The 22626-nt window shown below is 39.4% G+C and overlaps 1 protein-coding gene across 2 annotated transcripts in view; it reads left to right on the top strand.

The window, feature by feature from the left end:
- Window positions 1–22626, top strand: part of CNOT1 (CCR4-NOT transcription complex, subunit 1) — a 59390-nt gene that overhangs the window by 20809 nt on the left and 15955 nt on the right. The window contains exons 14-31 of one of the 2 annotated variants that reach the window (XM_010583969.1): window positions 1278–1397; window positions 2499–2621; window positions 2854–3005; window positions 7575–7725; window positions 9092–9293; window positions 9692–9835; window positions 10969–11093; window positions 11925–12211; window positions 13540–13618; window positions 14875–15105; window positions 16458–16598; window positions 17528–17707; window positions 18791–18907; window positions 19239–19349; window positions 19916–19993; window positions 20312–20489; window positions 21000–21130; window positions 21697–21993. In XM_010583969.1, coding sequence (XP_010582271.1) covers window positions 1278–1397; window positions 2499–2621; window positions 2854–3005; window positions 7575–7725; window positions 9092–9293; window positions 9692–9835; window positions 10969–11093; window positions 11925–12211; window positions 13540–13618; window positions 14875–15105; window positions 16458–16598; window positions 17528–17707; window positions 18791–18907; window positions 19239–19349; window positions 19916–19993; window positions 20312–20489; window positions 21000–21130; window positions 21697–21993 — 2847 coding nt within the window. Of the gene's footprint in view, window positions 1–1277; window positions 1398–2498; window positions 2622–2853; window positions 3006–7574; window positions 7726–9091; window positions 9294–9688; window positions 9836–10968; window positions 11094–11924; window positions 12212–13539; window positions 13619–14874; window positions 15106–16457; window positions 16599–17527; window positions 17708–18790; window positions 18908–19238; window positions 19350–19915; window positions 19994–20311; window positions 20490–20999; window positions 21131–21696; window positions 21994–22626 lie in introns of both variants that reach the window. The other variant, XM_010583961.1, reaches the window with a different exon arrangement.

Here is a 22626-nt window from a genome sequence, read left to right as displayed (position 1 = left end):
TGGAGAAGTAGAGAGACCAAAGTTAAGTTTGACTTTTTTTAACCTTTCAGTTTTAACCAGTTGACCAATGTTTGGGGTTTTTTTAGAAAACAAGAACACCAAAAACCTCACAACAGCAACAACTTTCCCCCTCCCCCCCCAGCTCTCAACCTCACACATTTAAAGTGTAGAAACTTGCAGCAGTAAGAGGTGAGGAGATTTAAACCAAAATAATCTCCATTGTACTTGCTAAAAGATGGAGGCTATTCTAGGTATAAAGAAACTACTTATACTGTAAGTTTTAAGAGTCTAAGGTGTTTTCTGAAAACTTAGGACTGGCTGCTGACCTTTTTCAAGGAGAGCTTCCATGTCAAGACAAGGTAGCTATGTATGCAAATCCCATGCTTTTAATGGGCAAACAAGTAGGCTTTTATGGATTTGCCTTTTGGTATGGCCTTCATCATTGTATCAACTGGTAGTTAAGCAAATAGGAGTCATAAGAAGAAAGGCAGAGGAGTCCTCTGAGGTGGGAGGGAATCTACATTAGGAAACATCTTGCCCTGTTCAAGTAAAGTAGGATTAATGATAAGAAGCTTGACCTAAGGTCTTCATCCACATTCACTGCAAAATTATGGCTCTTTGCTAGCTGAAGTGCTATGAATGTTTTATATTTTTCCTGATAAGTCTTTAAATTGAATAATGGGGGGTTAGGATAAAAGTGATGTGCTTTTTGCATAAGGTCTTGAAATGGTAGAATATGCACTTTTTCCACAGGGTAGGCTTCAGAATGAAGTACAAAATGATGGCTGCCATGTGACATGGTGCCATTCCACAACTTGAGGACATTTTACTTCCCCAGATGAGGGAACCTTTAAGCAAAACCTTTGTTCCCATCAAAATTGTGTTGTAGTTTAAAATTGCCCCTGAGTGAGCAAAGAGTTAGATACTGTTTTCCATGTTAAGGTGTGATGTTGCAGTTCTCACTTCAGGACATCATGTCAGGCATAACATTTTGTAATGATTTGCATATTCCAAAAGCAATTTCTCTACAGTTGAGAGGAATTAGACCTGTACAGTGGTAGGAAAGAGATTGGGATGTACATATTTACCATTTGAAGTCATTCTGCATCTTTTACTTGTAGCTCCTGATAGCTTATTGCACAAAAAGAACCCAACTCTGAAGCTAAAGAGTAAATATGTTTGTGTATTATGCTTTAGAGGTAAAATATCCTAGTTAATGTTCACATAGTTGATCCTTCTAGAGGCACGAAGCACAATCCTAATTTAATTCTCCTTAGGGTCAGTCTCCTTCGATTCGTCAGCTTATCATGCATGCAATGGCAGAATGGTACATGAGAGGGGAGCAGTATGACCAGGCAAAATTGTCACGTATTCTTGACGTGGCACAAGACTTGAAGGTGAGTTTTGCAAAACACAGCCGTTATTTTCTGGTGTCTTACATAGACTTGCTCATCTTTTAACAAAGGCTAAGCTTAAACTTAGATGTGACTAATTTAGTAAGGGTTACTTTGTTTTAAGCATGTCTGAATTCAGTTGTTGCTGCTGTATCTCATCTTAAAAAAAAAAAAAAACCAAACAAAAAAAACCAACACAAAACACCAGCCTAGGTTCATATGACTTTAAGTGCTCTTCAGCTGAGTGGTGGTATTTGACTGTGGATGCTTTCTAGCCTGTTCACTTGTGAACCCAAGACATTTTACTTGGTGTTTGCAGTAGAGTCTGTTATCATGGCTTAGCTGACAAGTAACTTGGGAAGCAGTATAATAGAACTGCTTGCTCTGTAAATGTACTGTAAGTCCAGGAAGAGCTTTGACTGTTTTAACCTTGAATACCATTGAAATGGGAATGCAGAAAATATCCTTCAGATATTTGTGTGAAGGTGGCACTGCTAAGCTTAAAGGAACAGGGATTAATTAAGAATACTACTACTTTTCAGTTGTTTACACATTCACAAAAGACTGGAAATTGTGACTGACTTCTTTGTCTTTATTGCTTCCTAAAGTTAGATGTAAAACAATTGGGTGCCTCAAAGTGCAAGGGCACCAACTGCTGCTTGGAGTCAGTTTTGTTGTAGCAGTTACTGTGTTCAAAGATGAACGCTTTGAGCAGATATATTCAAAGTGGCTCTGAAGGGGTTGAGGTTTGTTTGCAGGGAGATGTTAGGCTCTTCTGATTAATTTTGTTGCAATATCAACTTGGTAGCTCTTGGCCACTCGCTGGTGGATTTTCATATAGAGGAATTTAAAACCTGCCAGCACAAGGTCGCTTCAAAGAAGGTAGGGTGATGATTTCAAATGAGAGCTATTGCTTATTTGTCTCATGAGTGAGCTATAAGTGAAGCTGATATTACCAATCTTTTTGTTGACAAAGAAAGCATAGCAGCATGTGATAGCAAGACTTCCTTCACTAAAAAAGTATATGGGGATTAGAACGAAAAGAAAGGAGAAAGGGTATCCTTGTGTCTTCACTAGTAGTCTTCTGATTTTTTTTTTCTTTAGGCCTTGTCAATGCTGCTAAATGGTACTCCATTTGCCTTTGTTATTGACCTTGCTGCACTTGCCTCTCGACGGGAATACCTCAAACTTGACAAATGGCTCACAGATAAAATTCGGGAGCATGGGGTAAAGCAGGATTTTTCTTTTTACTTCTGCACTCTGTCAGTGACTGACTTAAGTCACTTTAACAATTTTGTAAGTAGCTTTAAAGTTGTGGAAAGTGTCCATGGTCTGATGGTTCAATGCTTTCACTGAACTATAATAGCTTAGTGCAATTCTTTCCACAGTGCAATTGCCAAGTTTGAAATAGTGGCTTGGATGCAGTTTGGGAGGTTAAGATAACTTTTTTTTACCTCAGGAGCCTTTCATCCAGGCCTGTATGACTTTCTTAAAGAGAAGATGTCCATCTATCCTGGGTGGCCTTGCTCCAGAAAAAGATCAGCCCAAAAGTGCTCAGCTTCCTCCAGAAACCTTGGCGACTATGTTGGCATGTCTGCAAGCTTGTGCTGGGTAAGGATTATATTGCTTACACTAAATGTGTGATATATTTGCAGCTTGTTTGCTGGCACATGGTTATAGCTGGTTTGGAATTTCACATGGTGAATAGGGTTAATGAGAATATATAAACTTGCAGGGATAGATTCACTAGTATGTTTAATTTTGCACTGAAACTTTTGTTGTAGGCTAGGTCACAAGTGCTTGAAAGTGTTTTTGTCTTTATAATCAAACAGATGAGGTGATCTTGGTAACTGGGGGATGGCTGGTTAGTCAGATCCTGGGTTGTTAATGACTAGATACAGGGCTGTAATTTGGACAAAAAGGAACACAGGCTATAACTACAGAATAGGACAGCATCTTGGAAAACAGTGACTGTGTAAAGGATTTTGTGATTGTGTTAAGCAAATGCCTATGTGTGTGGTTACTACCCTAGCAGAAAGGGCTAATGCAATCCTTATGTGTAGGAGAAAAGTAGTAAGTAGTGATTGTAATGTAATTGAGACTGAAACTAGATGTGTGTAACTTGTCTTCATTTGAGACAGTATCAAAGTAGTCAAAGGATGGAAAATAACTTAAGATCTTTTGCAGATCAGATTGTTTAGCTACAAAGTCCAGAAGAAAGAAGTGTGGGTCCTAGAGAGCTGGTTTATCTGCTATAGGGAGGGGTAGACTACAGAAAGGCGAATGGAAACTGAAATTGGACAAATCAGTTTTTCAGTACTGTGTTTGCATTTAGTAAAAATGACTGAATGTTGTAAAATATTTTATGTGTCATTTCTTAATGCTGTCAGATCAAGATGGTATTTAACTGCAGCAATATTTCAAAGATAACTAGACATAGCATAGTGTGACATATGAGCCAGTGAGACTGAAAGCTGGAGATGGTGCTGGTTTTGGTATTAAATTTTGATACCAAGAGAGGCTGGCATGTCCATGTGTGTGTTGCCTGATCTAAGGCTTATATTGTGTCCCTTGGCTTAGCCAGTATTGTCTGGAAAGTTACAAGAAACATCTTTAAAGGTGTTCGGGATGATTCATGGCTCTCATGTAGATGAGGAAATGAGTATCAACATAGAGTTGTCATGATGGGTATTTGAACTGGAAGGGAATTTGAGGTACCTGTAAGATTTTAGGAGAAAGGATTCTCCTGATTTCTACTGGGACCTGTGCAATTAAACTTCAAAATGCTGTTGAAATGCTGTTTCTGAAATGCGATGGTCTAGCAAACCTCTTGGACTGAAAAGATGGCTGTTATTTTTCAACTTGGAGTGTATCTTCTGAGACTATTGTTCACAAATTAACTTATATTTATTATTTTGCATGCTACCGTGTCAAGATTTTAGAGGTTTAACAGTTAACTTTAGACTTGACTTGCATCTAATGGTCATTGTGTTCTGAATCTTAATGTGTTACCAAGTTTTATTTATTCAATTAATTCCAAAAGCCACTAGTTCTCTACTGGCACAATTCTCTCAGCTTTTGGTTTCTTTTTATAGCTACTTGTATTCCCTTTTATGCAAGAATGTGACCTACTTGCAGTCATTTTCCATTAGTTATTCTCTTTGAGCTTTAAAAAGAAAATGCTTGGACTTATTTCATGAAGCAAGTGCTTTGATTAGCTTAGGTTTCAGTCATGAGTGGAAGCAGGCGTTGTAAAGACTAGAAGATTAAAATTGCAGTAAATATTAAATACATCTGGGAGGGTAGTTCCACTTCACTAGCTGAAGTCTGCCATCTGTTAAATCTGATGATTTAGGAGCCTGCTCTTTAATTAGGCTGTAGTTATTTCTTGTCTTGTTTAGTGTCCAGGGAGACACTTTTCTTGGCCACCAGGACCTTGTGTGTTCTGAGACTTTTTTTGGTGCAACTTGTTTATCACTGGTGAGCACTGCAGTTGTGGCATCATGTAGCAGCAAGGCTTGAAAAAGAAATAAGTGTTCCTTTTATTACTGAGTGTTTTTTAAAATGGAGTCAAGGTGGTTGCAGGCACCACAGCCTGACCAAGCATGTGATTTGGTAACAAACTGCTTACAAGAAGTTCTCCCCTCAAGGAGCTGCAGCGAGTTGAGAGGGGCGGTAGTACCTTTTTCCATGCAGTTGTGTCCAGCACAGTCCAAGTGTGTCAGTGTGTGGAATGGTGGTTCCTTCTCAGTCCCTGCCTCAATAAGGGAAGAAGCTTCTGGCTACCTGTGCTTAGGGGAATGAAAAGGCCTTTCCTTGCTCTGTAAAAATGGGTTAAAAAAAAAAAATGCAAGAGATGTGAACTTGTTATTCTAGCAAGTTGGAGCTTCCCTTAAGCTGACGGTTTTGTTCCTCTAGAGCTGGTTGACTGTGGTCCTTGGCTCTCCTCCTCACTTGTGTTTCAAAGTTCTCCTTCCTGCAGTTTTCCCCTAGTTCTGATCCAGGGATGACACTGATTAGGTTAGATGCCTGAATATATTTTTATGTAAAACTTGAAAATACAAACATTTTCTTTTAAGATCTAGTTATCAAATCATGCTTGCCTACTTACTACTTCATATCATTTGCCTCAAATGCAGGTGCTTTTTTGTGAAAACCTGCAGTTTTGTACTATCTAAAAATATTGTGATGTTTGCATCTTGATACAGCAGCGTCTTTTAACATGATAAAAAATTTAACCTTCAGTCTGTCTAGAGGGCAGCGCATAATGTTAGTGGTTCGCTCCAAAGCATGAATGGCCTAACTGGTCATGATAAGTATCAAACTGTAGGATTGTAAGCCTGTCTTAGTCTTCATTGTGGGCTGCCATTTTATCTATCTACAGCAGATTGGTATGTGTTTTACTAAAGTGTGCTATAGTATTTAAGCATAAAGAGTGCAAATGTAACTGCTACCAAAAAAGGGGAGGGCAGAAGGTTGAGGATGGTAACCATGGGTGAACTCAGCTCTTCAGTCCCCAATCCTGTTCCCTGATTAGCTGCAGTGCTGTGTGATCTTGGAATGCCTACTGCATCAGAAAAAATATGTGCTGACTGTTAATTGGTCATACATTTAAATGTTGAGGTTTCTGAGACTGTAGCATTGGGGTGAGCCTACCATGTGCCATGCTCAGAGCTCTGTCTTCAGGTCTGGTTGTACTTTCTCAAAACAGAAATCCCTTTGGTGTTTTGTTTTGTTTTTTTAAGGTAGGTTTCTGATCACTTCTGATACATACCCCCCAAAGCCCCTTGGTTTTAAAGTCTTTGACAGTAGGCCCTGGTGAGAGGATGTTAAAGCATGTAAAGGAATCAGCTTGTGAAACAGTTGAATAAAGTGTTTGTTGCCCTGTATGGAAACCTGCTCATCCACGTTATCTCCCCAGATTCCCCTGTCTGTCTTGAGTGAGCTTCTACCCACACTATGTAGTGGATCACTGGCTTTGGAGTACAGCTGGAAGCCCTTAACTCTGTGTAGCCTGTAATGGGATACTTGCCAAAGCTGAAGGCTGATCGATCTGCACTTTGTTTTCCTGCCTTAATCATCAGAATGGTTCCTCTTTCTTTCTTTTTCCCCTTGTCCCAACAGCTGTGCAGTAAAAGCTTGTGAAAATTGGGTTAGAATGAGGAATCTGCAGACAAGGGTAACAAAGCTGTGTGGTATAGTTGCACCATTACAGGAAGGAATCTGCTGCTTTAGCTGTCCTCACCAAAAAGGTAGAACTGAAGTTCAGGAGAGCCATAAATTATCAGCTGTATTTTCTGAAAGGAGAATGTTAATGTTGTATTAGTATGTTTGTGGTTAGGTATGTCAGCAGCAGAGCTGGCTCTCTTTCCAGTTTGGGAACCTGGCAGTCAGATCTGGAATATTTTGGAAAAGAGGTACTGACTGCTCTCGATTGTGCAATGTGTTCATGCTTAAGTTTGCGTTTTCTGTTGGCTTTTGATTATAATTTTCTAGAATAATTTGGCTTCCTTTCTCTGTTTTGGTTTAATGTTAGTGTGTGAAGCATGTCTTTCAGTTCATAGACAGATGAATTTTAGTGAAGCAGGTGGTGGTATTTACCTCTCATTGTTTTTTGTCTTTGTGTAACCCAAGCTTTAGTCATGTTTGTTGTATGGAATGAGATTCAGAATGGGAGTTGTCATGAACAGTAAAGTCTGGGGATAGGAAGGAGTCTTAAAGAGTGGATTTGAACAAGGGATCATAGCATTATTTGTGTGTTATTCATGAGGCTGAGCTGTATATAGCCCATAATGTGGACAACAGCAGACAGACTGTTGTAGATAGTCTGCTCTTCCAAGGACTGTTGGAGCCATGTAGGTACATACCCCTGCTTTCTGTAAGTTATTACTTGCTGGGGTAACTGTAAAGCAGTATTTGAATTATTAAAAACAAAGGAATATTCTATTTGAGGTTAATTTTTAGAACTACAGTTTAAAATTTTCTATTTAAATGTAGCTGTTTCTCTTGGGACATGCTTTAATGCAAGTTTTGCAAACAACAAAATGGGGCTTCTGCTGGGGTTGTTACGCAACTTCTATTTGTGAAGTGTGGCCCCAGTTTCTGTAGGAAAACCAAATAAGTTAGGGGCCTTAGTTTCATGAATGTTATATGGCTCACTATCCTACTTCTCTGTTCTAGGAGTGTTTCTCAGGAGCTGTCAGAGACGATCCTCACCATGGTAGCTAACTGCAGCAATGTCATGAATAAGGCTAGACAGCCACCACCTGGAGTCATGCCGAAAGGACGCCCGCCCAGTGCTAGCAGTTTGGATGCCATCTCTCCTGTACAGGTAGATAAATAATGTGCTGCATTTTGATAAGTTGGTGTTGATTTAGCATTAGTTCTGCTACACTGTTTGAGCTCTTTCAGCAGGACTAAGTAAAACATCATCTGGCTCCCTTAGTTTTATGCTTGCATGTCTAGATAACTTGCTTGTAACTACAGAATAATGCTTGAGGGTTGTAGTTCAGAACTGTTGTTCACTTCACAAATGTCTCTAAAGTAACTCAAGTATAGCAGGATGGGAGCACTTGAAGAGAGATAGAGATTTGCTTTATTTAAAATAACTGAGGGTTTCTTTTAAAGTGCTAAAATTTACTAAGACTTTTGAGAATTAAGCACTGCCTTTGAACCTGATGTGTCTTGTTTGTAGCTTCACGGGCCAAGCAACAGTGCTAGAGCGTAAGGACTTGTTATAACTGGGGCTCTTCAGCTCTCAACTGAACTGCTCTTTTAAAAACAAGGTACATTTAAGTTACTCCCTGCCACTCATCATCCCTTCCTCCTCTGGGAGCAACACATTACAGACAAGTTTTGCTTCTAGCAGTTAACATTCAATGGCAGATTTTAAAGTGGTGACAAGTTTTTTTCACATGATATAGTGGCAATTCAGCATTTAAGAATGTCTGAAGCATCAGTAGATTACATAAACTAAATACGGAGAGCAGTTTCCTTGTAAATGGTTGCTTTATTGAAGTTGCTCATCAGATGTACTAAATATCTTGGCAACCTGCTGCAAATAACTGATGTGAATAAATAGAGCAGCAGATGTTAGTCTGTAGTTGTGCTGTCTTGGGTAGATAACACAGTTTTCTGCTGTTCCTAGTCAGGAGCTTTTAACTTATTGCTTTGTTAGCTGGTATTGTGCCTTCCCTCCTACTCATCACCCAGGTCTTAATGCTTTTTATTGAAGACTGCATTCAGGTATTTAGCTGTGAAAAGTGGGCATAATGGGATCTTTCAGACAGTCAAAAATATTCTGTAAGCTTGATGTGAAATAGCCTTTGTAAGTTGTGGGGTAAGGTCTGAGGTTGCAAACTGCAGAGCATAAACTAGTATAAATACCTATGTGCTGCTGCTTATAAGCATTTACTGTTGTGTTACACTTAACTAGAGACAATGGAACAATCAGCCTTTTTGTAAAATGTCTGATGGAATAGGATTTTATGGGATTGTAGAAGAAAAAATAAAATTACATTTTGTAGACAAGCTAATTTTTCGGGGTGATCTGGATGACTTCAGAATTTAAATTAACCATGCAGAAAAGCTCTTCTCAGGAGTGTTTTGATATGTAGCTGTCTCTATACAAAACCTGCCAAAAATCAGCTTGATTGTGGTTATGGATGTCTGTGTATAATCTTCCTTTCTTCATTCAGATCGACTCGCTTGCAGGAATGGCATCTCTTAGTTTAGGTGGCTCAGCTGCTCCTCATACCCAGAGCATGCAAGGCTTCCCTCCAAACTTGGGCTCTGCATTCAGTACTCCTCAGTCACCAGCAAAAGCATTCCCCCCTCTTTCCACTCAAAACCAGACAACAGGTTTCAGTGGCATCGGAGGACTCTCTTCACAGCTTCCAGGTACTGCTATCCGGGTGGAGTGGTTTGTATTTTTGACATATCAGAGCTAAGGCACTGTTGTTGCTGTGGTTGGAAATACTGGGCAAACAGCTGTGTGTTGCATGGGAGGGAATTACACAGCCCTTGCTCCTAGGTCACTGCTGAAACAGCACTTCAGAATGTTGCAGCTGCAATAGATAAAATGTTTGAGACTCAAGAGGGTGAGTGTTTTGACAGATTTTAGTGGCATTATTTTAGGTTGGGACAGAGATGAAGAATTGCTTGAGATAAAACTGCTTGATACTGGACAGTTAGGAGGCTATATAGCTCTGAGTTCTTGGAAGTGACAAGTGCTGGGACTGATAAGTGCATACTGTGAAGGGTGCAACTGAGATGACCAGTTGTTTGCTTTTCAGTAGGTGGTCTTACTACGGGTAGCCTGACTGGCATAGGAACTGGAGCCCTGGGCCTTCCTGCAGTGAACAATGACCCATTCGTGCAAAGGAAGCTGAGCACATCTGGACTGAACCAGCCTACATTCCAGCAGAGTAAGATGAAACCTTGTAAGTGGTAGTGTTGTCTGTGGCTGTGAAGTGTGACTGTGGTCTGCAGTTAATCTGCATTTCCTTCAGGGGAGGCTTGGATCTGTAGGTGGTAAATGTTAGAAATGTGGCTCCTGTATTATGCCATTAGTCTGAAAAAGGTGCTTCTAAAGTTCTATACTAAAAGCTTACCAAGTGGCCTGGGGGGAATTTAAAAAAAAAAAAAACAAAGCAAGCTGTTAGCATAAAAATACAACATGTTATGGATTTGCATGAACAGTGTGTTTGTGTCCTTTTTTTTGTTGTGCTGTGTTTTGAACAAAAGTGTTGTCCTGCTCTTTACAGAGAATTGTATGCAGCTGGTAAGAGGGTGTTTTTTGTTTTGTAACAAGGTTAAACAAAACTACCTGGGTAAGGTCCCGTTGCAGCAGAGAACTTGACAGGTGAAGCAGTGAATTAGACTGCAACATTGGATACAAATAAGACTAACAAAAGTTGGTGGGAACGTGGTTTTTGGAAGGAATAATTTGGTTCCTAATGCTGAGCCATTATCATTAACTCATTTATGCCTCTGAAGTATGCTTACAATGAAATGTTTAAGCCCTCAAATGTTGCCTTTAGGAAGCATAGCCATATGCTAAACCTTCCGCATTGCTGTTATTACATATGGCTCCTTTGATAGCTCCTCCATAAAAACAAAGTTACTGATCTCTACCGATGTGCAGTGGAGGTGGCTGAAGTGACCATTTTTGGGCTTGAACATTCAGTATAAACTTGCTTGAAGCTCATTGGCTGGCCTGAAAGTTTGTGTGAAAGTTTGTCTGCATGTTAGTATTGTGTAGCATGCTTTATTCTAGTCTGTTTTGCATTCATTTAGTTTAGGTGTCAGTTGAGGTTAGCTTGGGATGCAGTGGGTTCTAGGAATACAACAGTATGAGGTTAATTCTATCTTAGGATTCAGTTCTTTTGCATAAATACAACATACTGAAAACGGATTTTTAAATCACAGTTCCTGTCTACTGCAAAGGTTAAATATCCTGCTTTTCAGGAGAACTAGCAGGTTTTGCATAGATCAGAAGAGTTGAAAAGGACTAGGTGAAATCCTGACTGCCTGAAGTTGTTCTGAGCATGATACCTATTCTGTCTTTTAACAGCTGACTTATCTCAGGTGTGGCCAGAGGCTAATCAGCACTTTAGCAAAGAAATAGATGATGAGGCAAACAGCTACTTCCAGCGTATTTACAACCATCCACCACATCCGACCATGTCTGTAGATGAGGTGAGTTCCCTTCTGTAGCAGTTGCATTACGTGTCCAGAGGTTTGCTATAAAGTTGGTAGTAATTATTCCTTCATGTATTAGTTCTAGTGGAAAACGGTAAAGGGCTAGTTTTAGATGCTTGCAGGATTGCTTTTTTGCTTGGTTGAAATTGTGTATTTCTAAGGCAGCATGCTTTCAGAGTAAGTTTGCAGCTGATCATTACTCAGCTTTAACTTCTGTGGACTGAAGACCTTAGATGTCTAATTAACACTCCTAAAATGATGCTGAGTGGGAAGAGTTCAATGTGGAGTGGAAGCTTGTGTGTTCAAATAAGTGCTAAAGTGTGCCTTTAAACAGTCTGTATAAATTACACTTATCTTGAATATATTTGTTTTTAAAGTATCTAAAAATGGCTACAATTTCTAAATATATAAAGGTGTCTGAAGTTCTACCTTCTGAGCTTTGATAATTATTTTGGTTAGTCTCTGTGAGAGTAATTATGTCTGTACTTGCTCTTTGAAGTACTTCAAATTTACTATAATATATTTGTGTGGTTATAAATTATGGAAGATTCTTATTTTTCTAATTTTGAAGCAATGGACTGGGTGGTCACAAAAGTTTTGTGAAGACAGTTACTTGAAAGGGGAGAAAACTGAAGTCTGAATAGGAAGCTTGTTGTAGTGATGTAGAGTCTGCTGGCTAAAATGATATTTTCTTGAAGCAGTTGTTATGCAGTCTAGCTCGTGGTAGTGCCATTTACCTTAGTAGTTGTAAGCACTCTTGAAACCTGAAAATGTGGAAGGGCTGAAATAAAGCAAATCTGTTGGTAATAATTTCTAATTTCTTTGCAGGTCTTAGAAATGCTGCAGAGGTTTAAGGACTCCAACATTAAACGGGAACGAGAAGTGTTTAACTGTATGCTGAGGAACTTGTTTGAGGAATACCGTTTCTTTCCCCAGTACCCAGATAAAGAGCTGCACATAACAGCCTGCCTCTTTGGTGGGATAATAGAGAAAGGACTGGTTACTTATATGGCATTGGGCCTGGCCCTGCGCTATGTTCTTGAAGCCTTACGAAAGCCTTTTGCATCCAAAATGTACTATTTTGGTATTGCTGCACTAGATAGATTTAAAAATAGGTGAGTGTGGTTTTTGGTAATACCTGTAACAGTACACATAATGTATTGTTAACCTTGAACCTGCTCTAATTATGCAGTACAAGGTTGCTTATATATGTTATAAATTTACACATCTCAACTTCAGGATTACTTTAGCGATAATGCTGAGCTGAAACAAAATGTGCTAATGTGCTAGTTAAAGGGTGACTTTTTTAAAATCAAAATGTTCAGTGTGGGACAAACTGAGATACTGAAACAGTAGTGGACTTTGTTTATAAAAAAAATTCAGTGAAATGTTGAGTTAGATGAAGTTGTCAGCTTGTTAGAAATGGGGTGAATGTAATTACTCTTTACAGTTGCATTCTAATGGAGTGCTATTTGCACTATTCATTACTGAAAGACTGGCTAGGAACTAAGCTTTAGGACTCTGGTTTTACACAGAAATCTCAAGTATGGCGAAATAGCTCAAAAAAAGTGCTTTCTCAAAGCTTTGAATGGATTGCAGATAGAGGAAACTCTCAAGGCAGGCTGCCATAGTAGGCAGGATTGTACACCCATGGGAAAAAAATCCATTCTGCAAGGAGGTACTTGAACTTGAAAAGTATTAGAAAGCTTCCTGGAATTTAAAGACTAGAAATGTGTGGACCTGAAGTGTGGACTCATAAGCAAGGAGCATGTTATCTTCTGTTCTTATTCTTCTTTTATAGTTCATCTGCCCTGCAGTATTTCATCTGTAGTAAAAGCTGTTGCTTGCAGCATTCATGCTTGGATATTGTTTTGTGGAGTTAGCTGAACAGAATGAGTAAAGACACTTGAGGCGGACATACTTGAGACTTAGCCACCATCTTACTCCTCTTAAGAACCATTTTAAGTGGGACCTAAAGATTTTAGTCTCAATGACTAGTAGCAGTGTCTAGCATTCATAAGTGGAACTGTAATACTTGGTGTGCATAGGTGAAGCTTCTGTCTTGGGTGTTAGGGGCAGTCTGGTTTGCTGTTTAAAATGCACTGAGCCAGACTACAAATTACTTACCCAATAATCTTACTGCAAACACTGAATATAAAAGCAATTGTGTGCTCAGTCAGAAATATCGAGATGTAGGATAAGATGAGTTGCTGTGAATAAACCTTGTGTTTTGCTGTTAAATGAATCCATTTCAAAAGGGTTTTTCAACAAAAAGTACTTTGTAGAAAATGCTTTGTTTATAGCACAGCTGCTGTAAGCAGTCCAGAAGTAATTCTGTGATGTAGTATGGGAATGACACACCAGTGTTATATTTGTATTTCTCTGTAATACTGTTTTTGATCTGGGCTTATGTTTCTGACTAACGTGTACTTTTGTCTGACAGATTGAAGGACTATCCCCAGTATTGTCAGCACTTGGCTTCTATTAGTCACTTTATACAGTTCCCACATCATTTACAGGAGGTGAGTGTGTTCTTATTAGCACACTAGCTTTCTATGATTTCAGATTCTTTTGAGAAAATTCCTGTTTTCCTTTGGAAGAATAGTCTGTGCTGTCACAATTTTAGATAGGGTACACCCACAGAATCAAATGCCTTTTCTTAGGTTTTCTATGGGATGGGGGGACAGGTGACGGTGGTTACCTGGTACCTCTTCTATTTCCATAAATCTGTTAGGGTTGCTTATGTTGAAATAACTGCCTGAATATAACTGCATGATCAACCAGTGCACATGGGCATGGCCAAAGGTTTTAAAGGCCTTCAGTGGATTCATGTTCCAGTCCCTTAAGGATTTGGGAGTTCTCTTCTAAAATAGAGGGCATTCAGCTGGGTTTATACAGTTTCATACTCAAACCTGCTAAAGTAATCCAGATGAAGGTGAGAAAAACTTCATTCCTGAAGGTCTGATCAGAGTAATGGAAATACTGTGTAGTCCAAGGAGTAAAAGTGGTGGTGATCATACAGTGTCTGCCTTGAAGGTGCTTTCATTGGTAGAAATACAGAAAAGCTAATGCCAGTGGCAGAACTTGAGAGCATAATCTAAATAAGGAAAAATGTTTAGCTGTAACATTAAGGTAGAGAGGCCATCTACCCAAAGCTGCAAAGTCCAATAGCAGTGTGTTTCACTAACAGGTTTCAGACCATATCCCTTAAATGATAGTATGTTGTCTGATGTTACAGATTTCTGGGTAAATGTATTACAGTAGGGAAGAAACTTCTTTCTACTATGGAGCTACTTTAGAGGATGTAAAAACTTAGTTGGACACTTCAGAACTGTGCTTTTGCTTATTCACTGTGAACTTCCAGGTTGTAGCTGCAGGAGTCCTTGCGGAAGACTTCTTACCTGCTTTGTAACAAGGTTCTTTATAATCACGTTTCTCTTGTGCTCTTGCCCCTCTTTTGCTCTGCTATCCCAGGCCCGCAGAGATGGGGATTTCTGGGTAGTGCTCTGTAAAATTTTAAGGATGTAGAGCCCCTTGACACTTGGTCAACCTGTTGAGGTCAGAGGTAGAGCTTGAGGCTCTTCTCCAATAAGAAAGTAAATAGTGACAAGACAGGCTTTATAAGGGTGTTCAGTTGTCTTGCAGATTCCCTTAAGGGTGTTAATGTCAAGTATTTGAAAGATTGTTGGCAAACCTTTACTCTGCTCACGCTAAAATTCAGCCTGTAGTTCTGTTGCTGTGTGTGAACTTTTGTGTGTGCTTGTTTACCCTATTTTAGTACATAGAATATGGACAGCAATCCAGAGATCCTCCTGTGAAGATGCAGGGTTCAATCACCACCCCTGGAAGTATTGCACTTGCCCAGGCTCAGGCCCAGGCCCAAGTTCCAGCAAAAGCTCCTCTTGCTGGCCAAGTCAGCACTATAGTAACCACCTCAACCACCACCACTGTTGCAAAAACCATTACAATCACCCGACCAACGGGAGTCAGCTTCAAGAAAGACGTGCCGGTAAGCATTCTGTCACTCCAGTGTCCTTACTGGAGTAGCAAAGGAGTTAAGATGCTGATCTGTGTTGAGTACATGGTGACAAAAATCTAATTTAACTTTTATACTACAAGTTTTCAAACTGTGATCCATATTTTATGTCTAAAGCATATAATCTTTTCAAATGACCAGCATTTCTGTAGGGAAGGCATTTTTGATCATGAAACTATAGAATTACTAGGATGTCATGTAGAAATGTGTTTATTAAGGCTTTAATTATCAGGACACTTACAGAACCATCATTTCTGTTAATGACTTGCAATAGGAGTCTTGAAATAATTGGCAGCTGCTATTCTGCTTGGGGCTTGAGAACACTTACTGCACACTAAATCACATTTGACCTACCAGTACTAACTGCGTTAGGTTTTTCAAATCTTTAGTCACTTAGGTAAACATATCTCTGAACTGGTAGTCAAAGTTATTACGGGGTTGGCAGATTGATAATGTTGGCTATTCCACAGAAAGTGCTGGGGCACGCTTGGTCCCAAATGTATGCTGAGGATGCACAGAGCTGTTACTGTGTGATAACTAATGCACTGTGAAGTCAAGCCTGTCTTGCTTCCTGGTACTGTCTTTGTATAGCTTTCCTAGAAGAAGCTTTTCAAATTCAAGGAGGCAGAAGCCAAAGGTGGCTGAAAATGTTGTGAACAAACTGGGGGACAGTTCATAGTGTAGCTGTTAATTTCTTTCACACCTGATTATGTCAAGTAGATAGCTGTTAATTTGAGGTGGTTATATTTTCCAATTTTAAACTCAAGTCATGACTGATATTTCAAACTATCTCCTTTCCCATTAATTGCACTGTACCAGGTGCTAAAGACCTTGGGTTCAGACTTGCAGCTGCAGGGACATGGGTCACATTCTGTTGACTTATTTGGCATGCTTTCTCAGACACAAACCTGGGGGATTTCTCCTTCCCAAATCAGCACTGAAGTGCTTCTGGAGACTCGCTACTGTACTATGTACCACTCACTATTGTACTATGATTTTTCTCCAAGCTAATAGGGTATGCAGGCTGTTAGCCTAATGGGTGCCATTGCAGTGGCACCTATTATATATGAATGTAAATGATAGAGGTTTTTTTTGTACAGCAGCATTCTTCTGCTGAGTGTTGATCATCATTTGTAGAGTAAAAAAAAAAAGAAAAGAAAATCACATGGGTCTGTTAGAGTGCTGCTGAAAATGAATCTGAGACTGTAGGTGTCACCTGATAAAGCTCAATTCTTTTTTTTTTTGCTTGACAGAACAGAGCAAAAGTTTCTTTTGATGTTGCCTTTATGTAGTGTCTTATTCTTAACTTCTTGTTCTCCCTCCAGCCTTCCATTAATACTACCAATATTGATACGCTGTTAGTAGCAACAGATCAAACTGAGAGAATTGTGGAACCTCCAGAGAATGTCCAGGAAAAAATTGCTTTCATCTTCAATAATCTGTCTCAGTCAAATATGACACAGAAGGCAAGTATGGAAGAACACTAGTAAAATTATTTTTTTTTATGTATTTCTGAAAGTCCATTCTAAAGTGGTGGGTGATGATGTTTCTACAGAAATTCCAACTTGCAGAAAATTAGGAAGGAGCACACTGTAAAGAAATAATAGTTTCCAACACTTTTTGCTTGAATGTCTTTAGAGATACAATTTTTCAGGGAAAGGTGAGATGGGTAAAAGATAGCTGGTTTTAATCTTGCTTTCTCCTACAAGTTTCCTTGTTCCTGTATAGCCAGATCCTTTATATTAAAGTATTACATGTCAGCAATGCTTTGTTTTCAGGAAAGCATGTTCAGCAGATGCCCAGAATAACCACTGGATAGTCCTTTCTGATGGTTTTTGTCATTTGAAAGAACTGAAAAATACTAATGCAGGTTTCTGAAAAACATTAATACAAGTTTGAACAAAAATTCACATTGTAAATGGGCTGGGTACCACTTAAAATTGCAAGGTTAAGCTGATGGATTCTTGTATTTCAAGCTGAAATTCAGGGAATTTTTTCTGAACTAGTAGAAATCTGCAGTACTGCTGCAACCTGTGCTATCTGTCTTGTGGACAGATGGCTTTAACGTAGAATGCTGACATTTATTTTGCAGTTACCTGGTAAAAAGCTGAGAAGTGGGGGAGAGGTAAACTGTTATGCCTTGCTGATTTTGATTGAGTCCTTACTGGTTGACCAGATCTTTGGATGATGAGACACTGATTTCAAAGCATTATTTTTAAAAAAAAAAAAAACAAACCCACCCCCCCCCCCCCAAAAAAAAACAAACAACAAACTCAACCTTTGTGTTAAAGCAATTGACTGACCATGACTATGTGATGGTCAGAGATGACCCCAAAAGTTTTTGGTCATCTTCTCATATCTTCTGTGGTGTGCTGCTTCTTTGGTATGGAGACAGGTTGAAGAATTGAAGGAAACAGTGAAAGAAGAGTTCATGCCTTGGGTATCACAGTATCTTGTGATGAAGAGAGTCAGTATTGAGCCTAATTTTCACAGCTTATATTCAAACTTCCTTGACACACTTAAGAATCCAGAGTTTAATAAAATGGTTCTAAATGAAACCTACAGAAATATCAAGGTGAGTAGCACAAGTTTTCTAATACTTAGTAGATTTAAAGATTTAGGAGTGTGCTGTTCTCCTCATGCTGCTTGCTTAGTATGGTGCTGATCTTCAAATATGGAATATCATTCAAAAATCTACTTGCTAGCTTACTATTAAACTAACAAGTTACTTTTATGAATACTAGGATTCTTCTGGTTTCAGTCAGGAATGTACCAAAGACTTAATTCAAATTGTATAATGAGAGGGTAAATCTGCATTTGAATTAATTTATGTAGGTTGACTCTAAATTTGTGCAAGGCTTGCAAATTATAACCTAGGGGAAAATTGCTTATGGTTTAAGTTCTTTTGTGCAGGGAAAGTATAAAGATAAGAAAACCACACTCTGCTGTTCTGGTCAAAGAACAACAAAGGGGAAGGGGAGGGTTTAGGAAGTGGGAGTGTAACAACCAAAATTCACTAGAGGGCAAAGATGATGTGATGGGGAGGAGGAGGGCGGAGCGGCAGCCCAGAAGAGATGAGTGGATGAAACAAGTTTGTCAAGCAAGCACTACTTTTAAACCTGTTGGTGGAATTTCCTGACCACCATGGGTTACGCTGTAGTGCAAAAGAATCTCCTGGCTCTTCAGAGCATAGCTGACCTTGCTCTGTTCAGCTGATGCTTCTCTGAAGCTAAGGAACAGAACTAACAGCAGAATACTTGTGACATGATTTAAGTCTGGAAATGAGAATTAAGCGGTTTCCCAAGAAGTGCAAACTGTAGCCTTCAGGTCTGTGATGAAGCATTAAGAGGAAGCATTGCCTTCACAAGTTATACTTAGTGAGTAGTCGTAACAGTCTTGACACAGTAAACAGTGAGGTCTGGAAAAGTGTAATGCTTTTTGATCCTCTTGAAAGAAAGGAATTTTGAAATCATTACAGGGCAGATTTATGGGGTGCTGCCTTGAAGCAAAGACTGCTCTTGAGTATCTCTGTAATGTGACTGTAGCTCAGAACTTAATGTTCTAAAACTTTACGTTTTCAGTCAGATCAGCTGTTGGATTTTGTTTTGAATCTGATTATCTTCCAGTTGTTGCTCAAGTTGCTTTTTTTTTTTATTAGGTGCTACTGACATCAGATAAAGCTGCAGCCAACTTCTCAGACCGTTCCTTGTTGAAGAACCTTGGTCACTGGCTAGGAATGATTACACTGGCTAAAAATAAGCCCATCTTGCACACGGTGAGCTTCTGTCTTTACAGATTTGTTTGGTATGAAACCAGGACAAAAGTATAATTGCAGAGTGGGTCATTTAAGACTTATAAATATTTTTTACATCAGAAAAGTTAGTAGTTCTTGTCAAGTGAAGTAATTAATCCCATGTAAAAATGTATATCTATAAATCTTTGTTCAAAAAGTAACTGCTGCTTAGCAGTCTAAAATTCAAGGACTGTCTTGACTTAACCTTGACAGTATGTCCTATAAGGAAATAGTGTTTAAGTGGAATTTTTGCAGTGTGCTTGCTGTTCTCTCCACAGTCTTCCCCTTTTCAATTGTTGATGGTATTTTTCAGGATTTGGATGTGAAATCGCTACTACTGGAAGCATACGTTAAGGGACAGCAGGAATTGCTTTATGTAGTGCCATTTGTTGCCAAAGTCTTAGAATCCAGTGTCAGGAGTGTGGTAAGTGACTTTGTGCTGACAGAGTTATTGCTCAAGTGGCAAAATAAGTATTGCAGAAAGTAATTAGCTTTCTTCACAAAGTGATAACTGGTTAAATTTCATGGAGAGAAAGAAAAGGGATGTAAGGGCTTAAAGTGAAGGAGTTCTGTTTTGAGGGAAAGTACATGGCCTGTGCCTTTTTTTGTAGCCTAAATTGAGCTGAATTGTACTGTGGTATCCCTGAATGGAACTCTACTGAGAAATGGAAGGATGCCATTGAAGTGGTTATAGGATCTAGTTTTTTTAATTCTCCCTGCCCCTCTTTGACCCTGGTCAACTCTTGTCAGTTCTGCTTGACATAGAACTGATCTCTCAGAAGGACCAAGTCATTGTGTTTCTAGCTTAATGTTTAGCTAGCTTCCTAATCTAGTTCCAGTCAAACAGAATACTAAATTCAGCCTTAAGTGCACCTCTACAAACTTTTCCATAGCTGTATGCACACATGTTCACATTTCAAAAATTTCCAGTCATAAGTTATTCAAATGATGTAAGAAGTTTGTGTAATACTGCTCTCCTCTTTGTTTTAGGTCTTCAGGCCTCCAAACCCATGGACAATGGCCATTATGAATGTTTTAGCTGAGCTACATCAAGAACATGATCTAAAAGTAAACTGGTTTTCTTTTCTATACCTACTGAGTGTGAGGTTTTCTTGACAATACCGGTCAAGAAGGATGTTGTGAAGGACCAAATTTTGCTTCTCACTGCTTTAGCATGGGGAGAATTGGGCATTGCTTAATTTGGTAGAACTTGGATGAAACTCTTCTCCTGTGAGGTTGCCATGCAAGATATTTGTCTAATCCTCAGTCACTATTAAAGCCTCTAAAAGGCATGGGGTTAGAATGGGAAGCTTGGGAGTCGAGTGGCCCAGTAAACGTTTCGGGTATTTTCCTTGTGACATAACCTAAACTAGAATTGTTGTGCAGTTGAATCTGAAGTTTGAGATTGAGGTGCTCTGCAAGAATCTTGCACTAGACATCAATGAGCTGAAACCTGGAAGTCTCCTGAAAGATAAGGATCGTCTGAAAAATCTGGATGAGCAGCTGTCTGCTCCAAAGAAGGATGTGAAGCAGCCAGAAGAGCTACCACCCATCACAACTACTAGTAAGTACATTTCATATAGAACCCAGAACCACACTATAGAAGTTCAATTAAGACAGGTTATGCTATTGCAAAGAAAAATGTGAAGCTGCATAACGTTGGTGTAACGTTGCTGAATGCTTGGGAGCACTTGGATAGTTTTGTAACAGAAGTAGGTGTACAGAGTTCGGAGATGGAAAGGGAGTGGAAGCTATTCTGAGGACTAATTCTACACATGCTGTGTTTAGCTAGCTACTCCTTAGAAGGGAGTGAAGCCGGATGATCTATTAACAAGACATCAGGGGCTAAACTCTGTCGTAACAAACAGCTCTGTTAATATGTGCTGAAGCTAGTTTGGTACTAATTGGGAAAATGGAGAATAAAAATTGCTTGATAAGTTTAGGAGGCTTCATGATCGAACTGCAAAATTTTTGTTTCTTGGTCACTTGCTGGTTTAAATGAAAATTGTAAACTTCTGTTATAAGCATTTGCTCTTCAGTAATGGCTCAATACAAATATTCTTGTATTCTATAGCTGCTTCTACAACTCCAGCTACCAGCACCACTTGTACAGCCACGGTTCCTCCACAGCCTCAGTACAGTTATCATGACATCAATGTCTATTCTTTAGGAGGGTTGGCTCCACATATTACCTTAAATCCGACGGTAAGTTTTAGAGCTGATTTGGTTTGCTAAAAGAATTGTTGCCACCAATATTGCCACATCTCAGCTAGTGGGAGCAGCATTTGGTAAGTTGAAGCCATTGAAGAGTCACTTCTCAAAAGTAATGGGGAGGGTGAATGCTAACAAGTAATCAAATGGAGAACTTCAGGGGTGGTTAGTAGCTATATTATCTAACAAAATTTCACATGGTCAAGTGATTCTTTGCTGTGACACTTACATTAGTATCCAGTTTATTTCTGGCAATAAGTGTCAGTTGAGATAGTTGCTATCAGGACTCAAGCCTAAAAGGAGCTTCTTTGCTCCTTAAGAGCAACTTAGCTCTTAAGTTAGTCTTTGCATTGTGCTCAGCTGCAACTTTGGAAGAAAAATGGTCGTATGTCCCAGTTTCAGAATTATCAAACTGATGTTGTAATAGCTGTGTGTGGAACACAGGAGTGCTGCACAGTAGACAAGCTGTGACAGTGAACTTAAAAGTTTTTCAGAACATGTGAATGTCTAGGGTAGATGGGATTTTTTATTCTCACTTAACTTTCCTAATCTTCCTCCAGATTCCACTGTTTCAAGCCCACCCGCAGTTGAAGCAGTGTGTGCGGCAGGCGATAGAACGAGCAGTGCAAGAGCTTGTCCATCCAGTGGTCGATCGGTCCATTAAGATTGCCATGACTACCTGTGAGCAGATAGTGAGGAAGGACTTTGCACTGGATTCAGAGGAGTCACGAATGCGTGTGGCTGCACACCATATGATGCGTAACCTGACTGCTGGGATGGCCATGATTACCTGCAGGGAGCCTTTGCTGATGAGCATAGCTACCAACTTGAAAAATAGTTTTGCTACTGCACTGAGGGTAAGAGTCGCATCATCTAAAGCTTACTTCCAGCTCATAGGACTGTAGACATCCAGCATTAGCAAATCAGTTTTCCACACTGTAGACTTGTTGATTGATTACATGGCTTAACTAGTGTGTACGTGAATTTAGTGGACAGGTTTCTCGTGACTTGTGGAATTATAGTGAAAAAAAACTGTGCTGAAATAACAGCTCATGTCAAACACTCTTAAGCTGGTAAAGTGGATCTTGCTATGTTACGCACAAACTTCCTGACTACCTTTTTATTTTGCGCCAGTGTTTTCTCCAGTTTGATCACATTGCAGAAGCCTTGAAGTACTTATCTTTCTGTGGGTTTTGAGGTAGAAAAGCTAGAGTGGGGAGGACTGAATTGATTCTGGGACTTTCTGGTGGTGTCTTGGATTGTCTCAGCAAGCATGTATGTTTTGGGCAGATTTTATTTACTTGTGCTGTTAGTAGATATGTAGCTAAGATTTTTCTGCATGGCTTGTTAATTTGTTGGGTTTTCTGGAGGATATTTTCAGGTCTCTTCATGAATAAAATTTGAGCTTGCAGTGCTAGCTTCCCCTTCTTCGCTAAACAAACACAGTTCATGAACTGCTGGCCAGAACAGTAGCTGCTACCCAGAAAACT

The sequence above is a fragment of the Haliaeetus leucocephalus genome, unplaced genomic scaffold, assembly GCF_000737465.1.
Source record: "Haliaeetus leucocephalus isolate CR32 unplaced genomic scaffold, Haliaeetus_leucocephalus-4.0 Scaffold92, whole genome shotgun sequence".
NCBI lineage: Eukaryota > Metazoa > Chordata > Aves > Accipitriformes > Accipitridae > Haliaeetus > Haliaeetus leucocephalus.
This window is presented reverse-complemented; position numbering and strand designations above follow the sequence as displayed.